A 17,269-nucleotide genomic window follows, 5' to 3' on the forward strand; every position below is an offset into this window, starting at 1 on the left:
ACTTTGTTGTACAGCAAAAACTGACACAACAATGTAAAGCAATTATATTCCAATAAAAAGATTAAAAAATTAAAAAAAGAATAAAAGAAAAATAAAGCATAAAAAAACAAATGAAAAAAGAAGATATAATACAAAAACAAAATATAGAGATAATATGAGTCACAAATCCCAAACTGTATTAATTAAAGCTGGAGAATGTGGGTGAGGGAAGTCGATAGAAGTAAATGCCCATTACATTCTTTATCTGATGTAGAATGAAGTCAAGAGTTGTTGGTTAACTAAACTGTGAAACATCCATAATGAGGCAGCTCTTTATGGTAAGAAATGAGGCAGTTCTTTATGGTCAGATACAAAATTATCTATAAAATAAACTTACTCTAAAGGCGGAAGCACAATACAAAAAAGTGTAGAGCATGTTATGATTTGTGCAACAGAAGAGGAAAAAATATGCTATACAAAGGAAACTGGTGACCTTGGTTGCCTTGGTGAAGGACTACTAGGTACCTGGGAATTAGGAGTAAAAAAGAGACTCATTATAAATTCTTTTGTCCTTTGCTCATTTGTAAATGAACCATGTAAATGTAGCTTATTCTTAAAAATGAAATTTTAAAATGTATGATTTGTTTTGCTTTGACTTTGACAATCAAGTAAACTTTCATTGAAGACTTTATTACATGTGTAAATCTAGTTTATGATGAAGAAGACATCACAAATCAGGAAAGATTCAATAAATGATCTTGGATAACTGGTTTCCTATTTGAAAACAAAAGTGTTTAGTCCTCATTTCACAACCCTAACCAGAATAAACTACAAACAAATTAGAGTGAAATTACAAAAAAAAATAATAATAATAAAATAAAAACTAAATAAAAATATTAGAACAAAACAGGTGAATCTTAGAGCAAAGAAAGACTTCCCAAGAGAAACCTGACATACTTGACTACGCAAAAATTAAAATCTTCTATAGATCAGAAATATTATATAAAATTAAAAGGTATACTAAAAGCTGAGAAAAATACTTTTCACAAATATAAAAGATTAATTTCTATTTTTTTTTTTTTAAACAGGAGCATAGCTTACAGATTTATGTAATGTAAGTCTTATGTGACACAGGAGCCTGCATAAGAAAGGAAGATCCAAAGGAACAGATCTGTGTACTTTTCTGCAGGGACAGCCAAACAGAAGAGATGCATAGGGCAGGGTATGTGAGAAGGAGCATGGAACTTCCATGCCTCTCTAGGTACATCATTCTCCCCACATATCCACATGTTCACTCACCTGGAAGCTCCGATATCTTTATTTTTTTAAAGATCTGATCAAATTAGAAGACAAAACAAACTTTTGGAAACCTCACTAATACCTCACTATAAATATGAGCAAAGGAAATTAACAAATAGGAAATGAAAACGGTTAAGAAACACATATGAACACATGAAACCTCACTGATAATCGAACTAATCCAAATTAAATAGAGGCCTTCTCTTGCCTATCAGATGGGTGAAACTCCAAAGAAAAGGAGACCTTCATAACTACGATGGACATGTAAACTGGAACAACCTTTCTGAAAAACAACTTGAGATAATGTACCAACAGCCTCAAACAGGTTCAAAATTTTTCACTCAATAATTCTAATTTTATACAAACTATCTCCTCAGGAATTTAATGCAACTCTATTTATAGTAAGAAAAAATCTTGGAAACAATAAAAATGTCTAATATGGAAATGTTAAATAAAATCTGATATATTCATACAATAAAATATTATGCAGACATTAGAATCATTAATTTGAAAAATACTTAATGACCTAAGAGACATGCAAGGTATACTATAAGTGAAAAAATGCAGAATATGAAACTGTTGTATGCTATGATGACCATTTTGAAATGATTATATGTACTATATAGAGAGATTTTAAATACCAGAGAGAAATGCAACAAAACATTAGCAACCATTTTGTTTAAAATTATTTAATTTTATTACTTTTACTTTTTTTGTAAATTTTAAAGTTTCTACAATAAGTAGTGGAAGCAGATACCATATTTTAAATGAAGAAATATTACAATTACAAAAATTTTACATGGCATCAACATGCGCAGGATCTCAACCGAAAGTGTTGATTATTGCAATAAGCAAGAAATTCGCAAACAAAACCTAGATGATGCATTAGCACTTGCCTTCCATCTTTCTTATACACCTTTGATTCAAAACTTCATGGCCAAATAGTGTATAGAACAGATGCAATACCGCAACAACTCCCGTGGGCCAGCCAACAGGAGTACTATCGTTCAGCATAATGAGTAACCCTGTACAGCCTCCATGACCAAACCACAGATAACTCAGCTGTAATGGTGTTTCCATGACACACTTGCCTGCCCAGAAAGTCTTCAACCAAGACCACCCACTTATGGCCCACAAACCATCAGATGAATGCAACTGCCTTAATCTAGGAATTGATAACTCTAGCATGAAGAGCCCTACATGCCATGCCTAGGCTCCCAAGTGCCCCTCCCCATCCCAGGCTGTTTTCTCTGGCAGGATGTTTTATAGTATGTTCAGTCCAACCCAGCTAATAAAGGAGCTCTTTTAAAGTTGAGAAAAACACTGTGTATTGGGTTCCTGGGTCCAGCATGTGTGCAATACATAAAGAAGCACAGAACACATGTACAGTACCTTCCCGAAGCTGTGTTGGCTTGGCAGAATTTTCCCCACTCATTAAAACAACAAAAGATGCAGCTGCTCGAACTGTAGCCTGCCATGTTGACATAGCAACCGGTGGCTCCTGGCATGGAAAAAGGGCCCTGTTGTTTATGGGAGATCCCACAGTATAAACACATGGCCTGCAAAAGAAAGACAAAGAAACAAAGGGGGGGAATCTTTAAAATGAGTTGTCACTTTTCTCACCACCATGGTAGCGAAGGTTAAGTGAAGTTTTCAAAGAGAAAATATCTGAGACTTTGTAGTTGACTGCTTTCACGGTATCTTGAACTGAAACTGCCAGGGGCTGTGTGAGTAACCGAGTGGTAATTTCTCCCAAATGAATTACTTAAATATGTAAAGAGAGTTGTTTTTTTTTTTTCAAAGGGGAAAAATATTTTTTGGATAAAGTTTTAAATACTAGTCTGCCAAGTTAAAATTTACATTACCTTGCCCCTCCCCTCAGGCCCTTAGGCCTTTGAAGGAAAAAAGTTTTAGACATCTTAACAAAACTTTTGGAAAATATTCTGGAAAAGAAAATATGTTTAGCAATCACTGAGATATTAATACTTAGAAAAACAAGCTGGTGGTCTCAAATCCAGTGCTGGCAGGCAGATACCCCCAATCTTGGAAACCACCATCTCAAATGGAACCCTTGTGGGAATCCTTGTGTGGAGGCCAAGAACAGGGGTTGGCATATAAACAGAACCGTAGGTCACAACAACCAGGCTTGTGACGGGAAGGCCAAGGGTAGAGAAGTTACCAAAGCAAGTGTAGGAAACCAATGGCATGACATTAGGGCTCATTCTGCTACTATTAGAAAATACAAACCCACACATACCAAGAATAATCCCTTCCATGATTAAGTCACAGACAGTAAAGGGAAAAAAAATGTATGCGATCAAAGAAATCTATTCTTTTAACACCACAGAGTAGAAGGTATAGTCTGACCCTCACTTAGATGTCTTAGGAAAATGTTTCCACTTTTTGCTTTTCAGAAGTTATGGCAAATATGATATAGTTTTAATCTGCTTGATTTATAGAGTATATAATAGAGCGGAGCACTACCTCTCTTGCATAAACTGGTTTTCCTTTTTAGTTAACATTGTTATGACTGAACATTTATCGTATTCTTACAATGAGCAAGAACACACAGAATAATGGCCCCACTCCATCAGTCAGGGTCCAGGAAGGAAAAGAAAAACCAGTCTAGGTCTTAATAAACAGAGGTAATTTAATATAGGGAATTGGTCATACAAGTAATAGAAGTGCTGAGAAGCCAAACAGGGGGACAGTGAGGCAACCCGGAGATTAGCCACAGTGGTAAGGAGCTGTGACTCCACAGGTCAGAGGAGCTGCTGTTACCAGATACTACAGGGTTACCAGCAGCAGGGGTCATTTGACAGAAGCTAGAGTCACCATGGGGAATGTCCAATGGGTGCTGGGACCAGGGAGATTCAGTCATTGCTGGAGATGCCAAAAGAAGCAGAAAAAGGAGAGGAAATACCTCTTTTCTCGCCAACTCCTGCTCTCAAATGTTCCACCAATGTCCCACAGTGGCCAAAACTGACGGGAAGCCAGAAAACAAGGGAGCCTGGGAAATGAGGGTTCCTTGTCATTCAGAGAACATCACAATAAGAGCAGAAAATGGACCTTAGAGCAAACAGGTAGTCTACTTCCTGGAAGTGTATGTGCTGTGATAACTCACAGATTTGACATAAGGCAGGGAAAGAAGATTAGAAATTCAGAAGACTTTAGTCCTGGCTGGGTTACCAACTCATTAAATGGCTGTGGAAAAGTCCTCTGACCTCTGTGAGTCACATGCAAAATGGGGATGGGGGGCATGTGTTTGACTTCTATCGTCTGTTTTGGTCCATAAACCTGTGATTGTGTCCCAGAATCACAGATCCAAGAACAAAGGGAAATTTTCATGGAAGGCCCAGAATCTCCCATCAATTTCACTGAGTGCTGAGCTCCCACCCTGGTCCTCTTGGATCCTTGGTTAATTGAACTAGCCTCAGTTAACTGTTCAACTTCAGGCTGTTTGAGAACATAAGGACGAAGTCCCCTAAAGCCACCTCCTCCTAGGTGGGGTTGCTCATTGTGAGTGCCTGGTGGGGAGGTGCTTTAGAAGCTCAACTAGCTCAGGTAGGTGGGGTCAAGGCAAGCCAAGTTCTGAAAATTCCACCTGTTTTTTCCCAGAAGGCTCATCTTAGAGAAGGATCCCAAGATGAAAAGTGTCGTCAGTGGGAACGGAGTATATTGCCACTGGCCAAATGGCAGGTATAACACCTCTTCCTCTGACAATGGCAGACATTGAGAATCAAGGCTTGCTTTCTCACAGAAGCAAAATGGAGCCCATAACTTTTTTCAGCTCATGGGCTCTAGAACTCCACTTCCAATCTAAGTAGACTTGTGGAGATAAACCTATTTGTGATGCTCACAGGGAAGTAGGAGGCCCTTGCCTAGAGATCGCCGAAGACTTTCTCTGCCTTGTGTAGAGGGGAAGCTGACCCCATATTATGGCCTTAAGTCTTAGGGTACTTAGGTCAAGTCTGAAAGTATCTGTGCTCTCTTGCTTTTGCACTCAGTACCTCATTTCCCTCTGGTGTTGCAGGTCCTCCCTTTCCTGCACAGGGAGCAAATCCTCCCCAAAAGACTGGCTTGCCAAAATGTTTGCTCTCCTTCTCCCTACAGGTTTGGGTTGCAGGCCATCCTAGCATATTAGTATGTATTCCACCTGTGCCTTAGGTACGTGGCCCCCAAGGCTTCCTCCACCAGCCTCAATACCTCTTTCCAGAAGAAACAATCAGATTTGAGATGACGTCATATGTGAGAAACACTGCAGAGGAAGAACCAGAAAGACTTAGTGATTTGCTGAAGGAGAAGGAGAAGGAAGGGAAGCCCTCTCTGAGGCAGCCAACTTCGAAGCTGGACCCCAATGACCCCTGCCTCTGGTATTCACACCCCTGTGCAGTCCCCTCCCACACTGTGTCAGGGTTGGCCTGTGTGACCAATGGCTATGGCAGAAGTGATGTCACTTCTGAGATTAGATTATTTAAAAATCTGTGGCTTTTGTATGAGGGGTTTTTGCTCTCTCTGTCTTATCTCACCACTTCCTTGGGGTGGGGAATCCAGCTGCCACGTCAAGAGGACACTCAGGCAGCCCACAGAGGAGCCCATGTGGTAGGACGGAGGCCTCTGGCCCACAGTCAGTGAGGACCTGAGGCCTGTTAAAAACCTTGCGCATGAGTGTAGAAGAGGATGTCCCAGCTCCAGCCAAGCCCTGAGATGCCTGTGGCCCCAGCACACAGCTGACTGCTACACTATGAGTCAGAACAACCCAGTTAAGCTGCTCCCAGATTCCTGGCTCTCAGCAACTGTGTGTAAGTTTTGTTCTTTTAAGCTGTTTAGTTTTGGGGTAATTGGTTATGCAGCAATAGATAACAGAATTTTCTCAGGTTTCTGCCTCAAGTAATAAGATGGATCTTGAAGCTATTAAGCAAGAGAAGGAAATAAGGGTGCCAAGCAAGTTCACAGGAAGGGACAAGGGAGGAGGAGAGTTCCTACCTGTTTAATTGGCATATAAAGGTCTTTACACACTAAATGGCAAAGGACACTTGTATGGACGCAGAGACCTCGATTTCCTAACTCTAGACTGAGTGTCTGAAATCAGACCTATCTCAAAGGTTTAGAAATGATGATTCTATGAAGTAGTAAGTATTGATGTTGTAGGCAGATCTGAGTCTGGGTATCGCACACAAATAGAGTGGTAGGGAGGAAATCCTTCCATTGAATGGATTTTAAACAGCATGTTATCACCATCATTTCCTCCCCAATTCTCTTTATTTCCCCCTCTAAACAGCCTAGTTCTAGATATTTTGTTCTAGAGTTTTGTCCTGATCCCCGTCATCCTCTTGAAGGCTCTTTCTGCCTCGACACCGGAAGTCTCCCACCAAGGGGATTAGTTGCCTGGCCAGGCCCGCAGGAAGCTGTCACCTCCAACCTCCCCACTGTCCCCACAAGTCTCTTTTCCTCCCCTCTTTATATGGCTGGGGCATCCTTTCTGCCAAGGTCTGTGTGTTTTCTTTCTGGCTTTCCACCTGGTCTCCACAGCTATAACTCTGAAAGTATAGATCAAGTCATCTATCTAAAAGCCACACCCATAAATACACCCTTGCCTGACATGACTCAATCACTTTCTTATTGGAATGTTTTCATAAATAGGGAAACCATCCTAGGCAAAATTTCTCGAAAATGTAGATTCTCTTCGTGCTCCCAGTCTACTTCCTTCTTGGCCTTTTCTTCTTTCTCAGCTGAGGCTTCACTCCTCCCTCCTCAACACACCCAAACCAAGTGCCAGTGACTATAACCAATGACTTTTTGAGCTTTCACAGTCTGATATTCTTATGCACGTCACACCTCATGGTGCAAATGTCTGAAACAATCTAAAGTTAAGTAACTACACTTAATAGGGATGAAAGCTTTAACCCCAGGATAAAGATCTAGTGGTGGAATTTTCAGCATTCAACAGAATGTGGAGACGGGTTGACATGAGATCTTCATGGAGTCATACTCTCATGAAAACCACACTCTCTACGTGGGGGCTCGCATACCACACACATTCCCCGCTCCCCCTCCCCACCCCACCTCACCCCGTCCCTATGTCCCAAGAGGGGAGGAAAATCTATGTGCATTTATAAACCTGCTCTGCTGTTATCTGGATGTGTAATCACTGAAATAAATGCAGCTGTGTTTATTCAACATGCACAGTCTTGCACCTCGGCCATGTTGCTAAAATGCTTATGGGATAGATGTTTAGATACCAGCCTGTAATTCTCTGATGTTTATAACTTCATCATTTCCCAACTGAACACTTCCTTCCAATGCAAAAAGGAAAACTCTCTCACACCAGGGTTCATCCGACATGCCCTGGGATACCCACCCGCATGGAAGACCCCTTGGGGAGCCCAGATTAACTGCACAGGAGTTGTGGGAATGGGAGGAGGCCATTGAAAAACAGAAAGAAAACAGGGCATGATAGGGGGTGACAGGCAGGCCCATGGCTTGTTGCCATTAAAGAACTTCTAAATTGAGGAAGAAACTATCAGAGTAACAATTACTTCAGCTTCTTGTTACACGTATGTGTGTTTGCGGAGTATTCAAATGAGGATGAGATATACTGTGCTGCTATTGTCTGAATGTGTCTGTCCAAATTCATATGTTGAAATCTTAATGCCCAAAGTAATAGTATTAGGAGGTGGGGTCTTTGGGAAGCACTTAGATCACGAATGAGATGGATGTCTTCATAAAAGAGGCCAGAGAGAGCTTCCTAGCCCCTTGCACCACGTGAGGCTACAGCCAGAAGTCAGCAGTCTGCAATGCAAAAGAGGGCCTTCATCAGGACCTGGCCATTCTGGCACCCTGATCTCAGACTTCTAGCCTCTGGAACTGTGAGAAATAAATTTCTGTTGTTAATAAACCATCTGCTCTGCAGTATTTTGTTATAGCAGCCCAAATGGACTAAGAAGTCAGCTAAACTAACATGTTTGCTTGTCTTTTTAAGGAGGAGCCATCTTTAAAGCCATCTTTAAAACTTGTAGGGAAGAGATTCAAACCAGATACTTTTATTTTCAGTTGACTACTATATGCATTTGTCTTTTTGCAGTCGGAGTGAAAGGGGGTTATTTTTAGTTTAAAAAAATGTTGCAAGTTTCACTACTTTCCATAAAAATCACCCATTTTCAGAGACTTGATTATCACAGATCAACAACTGGGGAGAGGGCTGCTTCAACAGACTCAGGTAGGAGGTGATGAGCCCACTGTTGCTGTGGGTGTGGCTTTATGGGATGTTTCCCCACATTGAGGCACTGATCTGGTCACTGGAGGTCAAGGGGCCACAGATGTGAAAGGTTGGTGGGTCAGATTCTTTTATAAACTTCTCAGAGTTACAAAGTCTTCAGGCCTCCACTGATTCCCTTCCACCTGTTCTCCTTCCTGCACCCTATCTTTTTTATGCCTCCATGTTCTCATTAAACCTAAGTTACAGTTTCCATCATAGGTAAGCAACCCTCTTGATTTCTTGTGACATAAAGCCCAAGAGCCAGACTACTAAAATAGGAAGTGTCAACCTCAACTCTCTCTCTCGCCCCTATACACACACGCACACACACACCCCTTCTTCTTGGCACAGTCACCAAAACCAGGACTCATCAATCATAATGAACATATATGGCAAGTTTCAAGGAGAATAATGCTTTAACTTGGTTAAAATGGGCTGGACTGAAAAGTGGCTTTGAGTCAGAAATTCGCCTCTTCTTCAACAGAGGTGTTTTGGGTGCAAAATAAGCAAGCTGTTTGTAAAGGCAAAGACAGTACTTCCCATCTGGAAGTCCCTTGAAAGTATAAGATTTTATGTATGGAAAATATTTGGAGATCCTCCCATGGAATTTTCTCATTTTACACATGAGGAAATTAAGCTCCAGAGATGTAAAATGACTTATCTGAAGTCACAAAGCTAGTTGGCAGCTCAGCTCTGAGTACTCAGGTCCCTTGGCTCTCACCTTCTAGATTCTTTTCAACACTCCATGCTTTTAGTTATAGGTCATTTTGATTCGTTATCTTCTGTTGATGTTTGGTTATTCACGGGTTTTTTGTTGTTTGGTTGGTCATTTTTGTTACTTGTTTAAATCAAGGCAGTCCATCATTGTCTTTTCTCACAAGACTCAACTGGGATTCTGAGAAACAGAGACAGATCTAGACTGTGTAGCAAGGGGATAGAGGCTGAAAAAGAACACTTACGAACATTTTCAAGTTTGGGATTATCAATTCCTCCTTCATAGTTATACAGTGATATTACAGAATTAATGTGTATTTCCCCTTCAGTTCTCATGAATTTTAGATTGGTTTCTTAAAGCAAGGGGGAAGAAAAGGTATTAATTACCAAAATATTCATTTTAGACCTGAAATCTCTTCTAAAATATCTTCTGCTCATTCTTTTAATTTTAAAACTTTATAGTGAGATACAAAGCAATGAAACTATTTTAGCACATGTGTGTGTGTCCGGGGTGGGGGTGAGGGGGCATGTTTTAACATCTGGTTTTTGATGTCAAACTAAAAATACTCCAAATGGTTACATCTTCCTTGGTCCAAAAGCTGAATAATAAATCTAATTTTTAAAAATTGTTCCCTCTTTAGTATTTTGCCAACATCATTCTGGCTTTTTCTAAAACAAAGAGACAGAGTGATTTAGGAAATTTTAAATTTTAATATCATTTTAAGTTATAATATATTTTCCTAGTCAGTTATCTTTAACAATGATCTAAATGATTATAGTTCTTAAAATAAATTTCCTATATTTAACTGAATTTCCCCTCTATTCAACTCATGTTCAGCGATGTCATCAGCTTAAGCAAGATCTCCTAGACCATTTGGCTGGTTCCACAACTATTATAATGATCCAAAGGGAAAAAGGAATGGGTTACCAGAAAAAAATGCCTTGCTTTTAAATAACATTTTATTCACTGGAATGGAAAAAATGCAGGAAAATGCAGAAAGTACATAAACTTTGAATAAAGATTCCATTTTTTAAAGATTTTTTTTTCTTAAGTATGTTGAGGCTCTAGAATCAACAAGATATTAAATCCTCTTCCTGTCTAGCTTCACAAGAACACCATTATACATTCTTGACTGTCCCAGGTCTCATCAAAATATTTTTAAAGGGCACACATACTCACACACTACGCAAAAGTAAACATCTTTTCCAAGAAGCATATACCATGTTGTTATGTATGTATTTGTTTCATGACTCATTTTTTAAAGGTCACCTAAAATCCAGTATCTGAATGATGGAGGCAAGAAAGAGCATGTAGGTTCAAGAGAAGCCAGAACCCCACAACGGCTAAAACAAAGTAAGAAAATGTAATTTTTATATTTCCAGCTATTTCATTTTAGAACTAGAATAACAATGTGGAAGAAGAAATTATTGACAATAATTGAAGGAAATACTCTTTTATAGCTGCAAATACATTTTCAGTTCTTGTCCAGAGAACATTGCTACTTGGTAATAATGGGGTGACAGCTCTTACAAAAGAGGAATTTCAAGGTGGAAAGATGATGGTTTTTTTTTCAAATTTTAAAGTTTATTTTTTAATGAGATTTTTATTTTATCAGTTTTAGATTTATTTTTAAAAGTACAAAAATAAAACAGAGTTCCCATATATCCCATACCCAGCTTCCCCTACAACTTACATTAGTATATTTGTCACAGTTGACACATTATTATTAACTAAAGTCCAGATATTAACTAAACTACTCAGATTTCCTTAGTTTCTCTCTACAGTCCCTTTTCTATTCCAGGATACTATATTAATTTTAATCATCATGTCTCCTTAAGTATTCTCTTGACTGTGACAGTTTCTGAAGACTTTATGTTGGCCTTGAGAGTTTTGAGGAGTACTGGTCAGGTATTTTGTTGAAAGTCTGACTTATTTCATGTTTTTCTCTTGGTTAGACTGGGGTTATGGGTTTTGGGGAAGAAGATCACAAAGATGCCATTTTCATCACATCATACCAAGGGTACATACTTTCAACGTGACTCATTACTGTTGATGTTAACTTCGATCTCCTTGCTGAGGTCATGTTTGTCAGGTTTCTCCAAAGAAAATTTACTTTTTCCCTCTTTCCATACTATCCTCTTTGGAAGAAAGGCACTATGAAGAGTTCACACTTAAGAAGTGAGGAGTTATGCTCTACCACCTTAAGGACAGAATATCTATATAACTTGGACTTCTGCACCATGAATTTGGCCATTCTCCTCCATTTGTTTATTTAAGTCAATCACTTTTCTACATTAGTATGGATTCATAGATATTTATTTTATACTTTGGGCTATCATCCAGAACTATTTTATTTTGTTGCTCAGTTTTGGTCATTAGTTCTTTCAGATGGCTCCTTGGACTTTGACATGCACACGCAATTCCAGGTTCTTGTTGCTGTTGTTTGAGCACTTCCTTATTTTCTGGTATTAGAGATGCTCCAGCTTCACCTTGTATGTTTTCTGCCCCAGTCCCAGCCATTTCTCCAAGAAACCCTGGTTCCTTTACTGGAGAATATATTAGAAACCAAAATCCAGGCACTGCTTCTAAACCCACTCAGCTGTCAAAAAAAGGAAATATATGTGTTTGCTATCACTTGCAATCACCCATAGCTATATTATTTCTATATGCAACCTCTGTATCTAGATTATGCTACACGAGTTCATAGTGATGTTTCCAATTCTAATCCATTTCCACATGGATCATTCTAGCCTCCTCCCCTTGCTCATCTGTGATCTCCCACTTCAGCAGTGAGAAACCTGGCTCCCATCATCTGCATCCATTTACTAAACTGCCCAATTCCAGGATGCACGTACAGTGGTACCAGAATTGTTAACCTGTACCCCCATGGGAAACAACTCTATCAACTACTGTATAGTATTTATGTACAGTTCCTCTTGCATTTAGCCTTACAGATTCAACTCATTTCTGAAGTTACTTAGGTCAGCACCTTTTCCCTCTACTCCCTTCAATAAGGTTGTTTCACACATTTTTAATATAGCTAGATTGTTCTGTCACATTTTACATTTCATCCTGGGATCCTCTGACCTCTTAAGTGATCATTTATTTATATATTATCAAACAAAATAACAAGTTTTATTCTCAACCAGGTGTAGGATGAGAGTGGGAAGGGGAGAAGCCACTGATGGAACTTGAAAGGAAAGGTACCAGGTTAGAGTTTTTCTTAAGTTTCTGTCTAGTATCCGCTTAAAAATAAGAATTTAGCAATTATATTCCAATAAAGAGCTTAAAAAAATAGGAAGTAATTGAAAGCTAATATAATTCATTTTTAAAAATGTATTGAAATCTTTGCATACAGTACGGGACATGGTAAAAATCAAAAGTAAGAAACATAGCTCCCTTTCACAATTAAGACATGGAGTTTTCTAGGAGCTTTCAGTAACTTTATTCAATTTTCCTAATTGTAAAATGGGAATTAAAAGTTTCTCATCCAGACTAAGAAGTTATAGTAGGCATATTGATAGTATTCTGCCATTCAAGGGTAAAAATTTAACCACTACTTTAGTTTTAATAAATGTAGACTCTATGCCTTGAAGGAAATAAGCCCTACCCAGTTATATTTTTCACACAATTGTGAAATTTTTTTTCACACAATTATATTCATAAAGCATTGTAACCCTAATGATTACTATTTGCTCATATCACTAAGAAATTATTTCTTTCTAGCAATTTGGGATCCTTGGGCATTTTAAGTCCTTACAGTATCCAAACAGTTACCAGTATAAACCTAGATTTATTTCTAAGCATGTGGGAAAATTTGCAGAGATTTGGTGGCTGTTCATGGAAGATTATCTTGACTATAATAAAATTCCCCCAAAAAAGGAAAAAAAAAGGGAGAAAAAAAATTTTTCAAGGATTAAAAAAATTTATTATCCCTGTAAGACTGCATAAATGCCATTTATTTACAATATATAATCACAAACTTCCAGATGCAGCTTAAACTCCTGCTGTGATCATGCATTTTATTGAATTTTCAAAAAGGAGACATCAAGGGTAAGTTCAAGTCAACCTTTCAGGAGCAAAATGTGCCCAAGGACCTTTTAAGTTTCTTTAAGGAAACCAGCATATATCAATAACTCATTCCTACTCAACACTTTACATGTAATTCACGAGTCTAATCTCTTTCTTTGTAGTCAGCACTGAGAAGAAAGCCATGTTTGAGGCCATTAATGAGTACTTCTTCCAAATACTGTCAATAGTTTCTTCTTCCCTGGTATCCTAATTAAAAAATGAAATATCTGGGGGCATAAAAGCTAGAATTTCCTAGTTAAATATTCAGAGACAGTATATTGTCAGATCTTATTGAAAAGTCCATCTTCAATAATTTCAAAAAAATTTGAAGATATAGTAAGAACACCTATTTCTTTCCCTCAAAGACTCCCAAGAACATCCAATAAGTTGTTCTATAAATAAGTCACTGTGCTTTTCTACGGATGTAAATTTGCACCAACCCTACACTACCCCAAAGGCTGCCTCAGACTTTAGCAGAAATAAGGCAGGAGTGAACTCATTCTAAGTAAGGAGGGAGACCAGAGCAGGAGGTAAGATTAGAGGCAAGGAACGGGATAATGAGAGCTCAAAGTCAAAGTGCTGCTTTAAAAAAATTAATCTAAAAGGTTTTTGGGGGGTGGGTTGGGAGAGAGATGTAAGCAATTTACCGAGACCACTGCCTCCATTAAAGGAGTCCAATGCTATAAAAGAAGGTGCTGAAAACAAGCTCACGGAGATGAATATGCCTCCAACCAAGATCTGCAATAATTATTGTACTGATTTGCTGTACATCAGCACAAAGAAATAGGTAAAATAATGAGGAATCAATAAAGTTTGATTTGAAAATTCTCATATTCTAAAAACCCTGAACAACTGTTAGGGAAGGGCAAGAAGAAAAGAACAAATGACTGCCTAAATACACCCCCTGAACATCAATGCCTCATCACTTCCTTCTCCCCACACAAAAAATCAGGACTCTCCTTGGTGTCAAATACCCAGAATCATGCATGGCCAAAGAGGCAAGTGTGGACTCAGCAGGACTGTCACAATTTTCAGAAACAGATCTTTCCAGTGCTTTGAGGGTTCACATTATATAATAACTGACAAAGTCCAGGGAGGCATTGCTGCCAAGAGACAGGTACAGTAAGAAAGTCACACAGCAGAGCTGGTTTTATTTGGAAGCACTTTGCCAGGCTTCACACCAACGCAACTTGGCAGCTACCTAATCCCTCCGGGGGAATATGAAGGAACTTTGAGAAAGCATTTGCTCAAAGACACATATAGTTTCCATTTACACTACTGGAAGTTGCCAGCAGAGATCTCAACAGACAGCTAGTCTCAGGATTTAACCATTAAACCTGACTTTCAGCCTCCCAACTCAGAAATACAGGGGCTTAATAAAGTAACCTTTTCATCCTGACTTAAAGGAAGTAATCCTATCAAGAGTTCGGCATGCCTGGGAATTTACCTGCTTCACTGTGGGTTGAAGGGTTTAAGGTTAGATGGGTTATGCCACAGAATAAAGAGGAGCATCCTTGCAAAGGCTCATCTCCCAGTGTGTAAGATTAATGGGCAGGGGACTGCAGAGTGCCGAGATAACCTACCTGCCGCTCTGGTCTGAGGTCCATGTAACTGATCGCCCCTGGGGTTTGGTTCTGTACCGTATCCTTATGGCATGAGGAAAGTCAGTAGCTGTCTGAGTCCCTGTCTTCCTGATCTGTAAGCTCCAAGTGTCAATGTCAAACAGGAGTTCCCCACAACCAGGAGCCTGGCTGCAGCAAGCATAATAGTCTAACTGCTCCCTCCAACGATCTGCAGGCAGAGCCACGAGTTCACGTACAATCTGATTCCTGAGCTTGGGAGACCTTGTAAATTTTTCAATACCTGGCACAGCAGCAACATCCACCTCCTCAACCTTTAACACAGATAAATCACAGCAGTCCAACACTAGCAAAAAATCCTCACTCCCATGATTCCCTGTGTCACAGCAGTACTTTGAGCTAGAAATCCCAGAAGCCTGTTCCTGGTTGTCATGGTTACCATCTTTACCAGAAGTATCTTTTTCACCTTTACCACAGATTACAAAATCACTATATCCCATTTTAGATGAGAAGATTCTTGTATTTGTCACAGGAATATGGCAGGGTTCAGGCGTCCTAAATTTGCAGGCTTCATTTGACTCTGATCGGCAGGTTTCCTCGGTGGAACTACTCTGTTTCTTGAATCTATTTCCAGACTCGAAGAAAAGCACTATGGTGCCCTCAATGATTTGACTTTCGAAATCCACATCTAAATCCAGTACATAGTGCTTCACAAGTATGTGGCTGGTGTTGGCCATGAGAGGCAGGTCATCTCGGGAGGGATCCAGCTTTATTTCCATGGTATAGCTGTTGTTCGAGGACTTTGTTAAAATCTTAGAAGGGGCTTCCTATCAGTCCCAATCTTCCAGAGTCATAACTGGCAGCTTACCAAAAAATACCTGATGTCACAAATGAGGGTTCCACAACTTTAAGTCCCCTGGTAAAGAAGAAAAACACAATTAGACAAAATTCCAAATAAGCCCCTTTGCTCCTACAACCGCTGCTTCTGCAAGTTGACTACCTCCTTAAATAATTCCCCAGTGTAGTAGAAGCTGACAGCTAAAAGGCAGACTAATCTTTTTGACTGACATCAAAGAAAACTACATTATGGGTTTCTAAAAATATTTCAATTATCAATGGAATGAAAGGGGCCTCTACAAAACCAGAAGAATCATGCCCCTAACTAGCACAGTCCTTATTTTGGAAAAGAGCAATTGATAGGCAAAAGTGTAACTGAGCATCACTGTGCCTTTTGTTTTAAAAGATATTAAGTGTATCGTTTCTAATTTTGTGTTTCAAAAGAAAAGTGATTGTTTCTCTATCGTGATTCTAACTAACAAATGTGAATGAAGGCTAAATGGCCTCATGTTTTATTCTTTGAGAGTAATAATTTAATACATACAATGTAACTCCAGGGATTAACGTACTTTTCACATTAGGACTGCTCTCATATCAGCACTTCCAGTAAATTACAGGAAAATGAGCCAATTACCAGGAGTGCATTCTAAGTATTCCTTTGAGATTGTTCATGGAGATTTTTCAAATTTATAGTTAAATACTCAAGGTATATCATTACATCTTAATAGCTGAAAACCCATTAACATTCTGGATAATAGCCTCCTTGTGGCAAACAAAAAGGTCTTCTAATTTGAAAAAAAAAAAAAGTATGCAAATACCTATAAAAGGAAGGAGAGAAATTAAAACGTAGAAACAGATGTTGTAATAAAATGCCCAAGTTCTTCGTAAAAGTTCTGAATCAAAATGTAGTCTTATTTTATAATAGCAATCCAGCTAAAAGAAAAATTACTTGAAATTATCTCAGTCCCTGTTGTGTACCCAATTTCTTTCAGCATATTTTTTTAACCAAAAGTGGGAAAAAAAATGGCTTGGGAAAAGAAATGAAAACGCTAACAGAGAAGATTTATTTAAAATCACTTGTATTTCTGAACATCAAGAGATTCTTTTATCAACTACAAAACAACATTACTTGCTTGACTTTTCAAGTAAAACTAAGCCCTGCCTTTTCATTGTTTAACTCCTCCTCACTTCCCTTCTAACTTTATCTGCCAATCTCCCAGACTCTTATTTCCACTCCTTCTAGAATCTCATTCCAAAAATCAAACCGATTGAATTTTCATTTTCTACCTCTCCACAGGCTATTTCCTCATCAAAATCTTACCTAGCTTTAAAAGAAGCTGGCTTTCTGCAGCCTTGTACAATCTGGTTTCATGCTATTTTCCCAGTCACAGAGACCACACTCTCTTCGGATCCTTGTCCTCTAGTCAAAGGTCCTGCTCAATGCACTGCTCCCTAAAGATGACCTGACATCTTGCCTCCATGCGTTCTGGACTAAGTAGTGTGCCATACCTGGAGAGCTCCTGAATCCCA

At 38.9% G+C, this 17,269-nt stretch overlaps 1 protein-coding gene across 8 annotated transcripts in view; it reads right to left on the bottom strand.

The window, feature by feature from the left end:
- The window catches only part of AOPEP (aminopeptidase O (putative)), a 365,989-nt gene that overhangs the window by 296,625 nt on the left and 52,095 nt on the right, over positions 1 to 17,269 (bottom strand). For all 8 annotated transcript variants that reach the window (XM_057722559.1, XM_057722552.1, XM_057722551.1 and 5 more), the window contains 2 exons: positions 14,906 to 15,818; positions 2,671 to 2,837 (listed from right to left, as the gene is read on the bottom strand). In XM_057722559.1, the coding sequence (XP_057578542.1) occupies positions 2,671 to 2,837; positions 14,906 to 15,681 (943 nt within the window). In that variant the 5' untranslated portion in view covers positions 15,682 to 15,818. The remainder of the gene's footprint in view (positions 1 to 2,670; positions 2,838 to 14,905; positions 15,819 to 17,269) is intronic.

This window comes from Hippopotamus amphibius, chromosome 2 (genome assembly GCF_030028045.1).
Source record: "Hippopotamus amphibius kiboko isolate mHipAmp2 chromosome 2, mHipAmp2.hap2, whole genome shotgun sequence".
In the NCBI taxonomy this organism is placed as follows: domain Eukaryota; kingdom Metazoa; phylum Chordata; class Mammalia; order Artiodactyla; family Hippopotamidae; genus Hippopotamus; species Hippopotamus amphibius.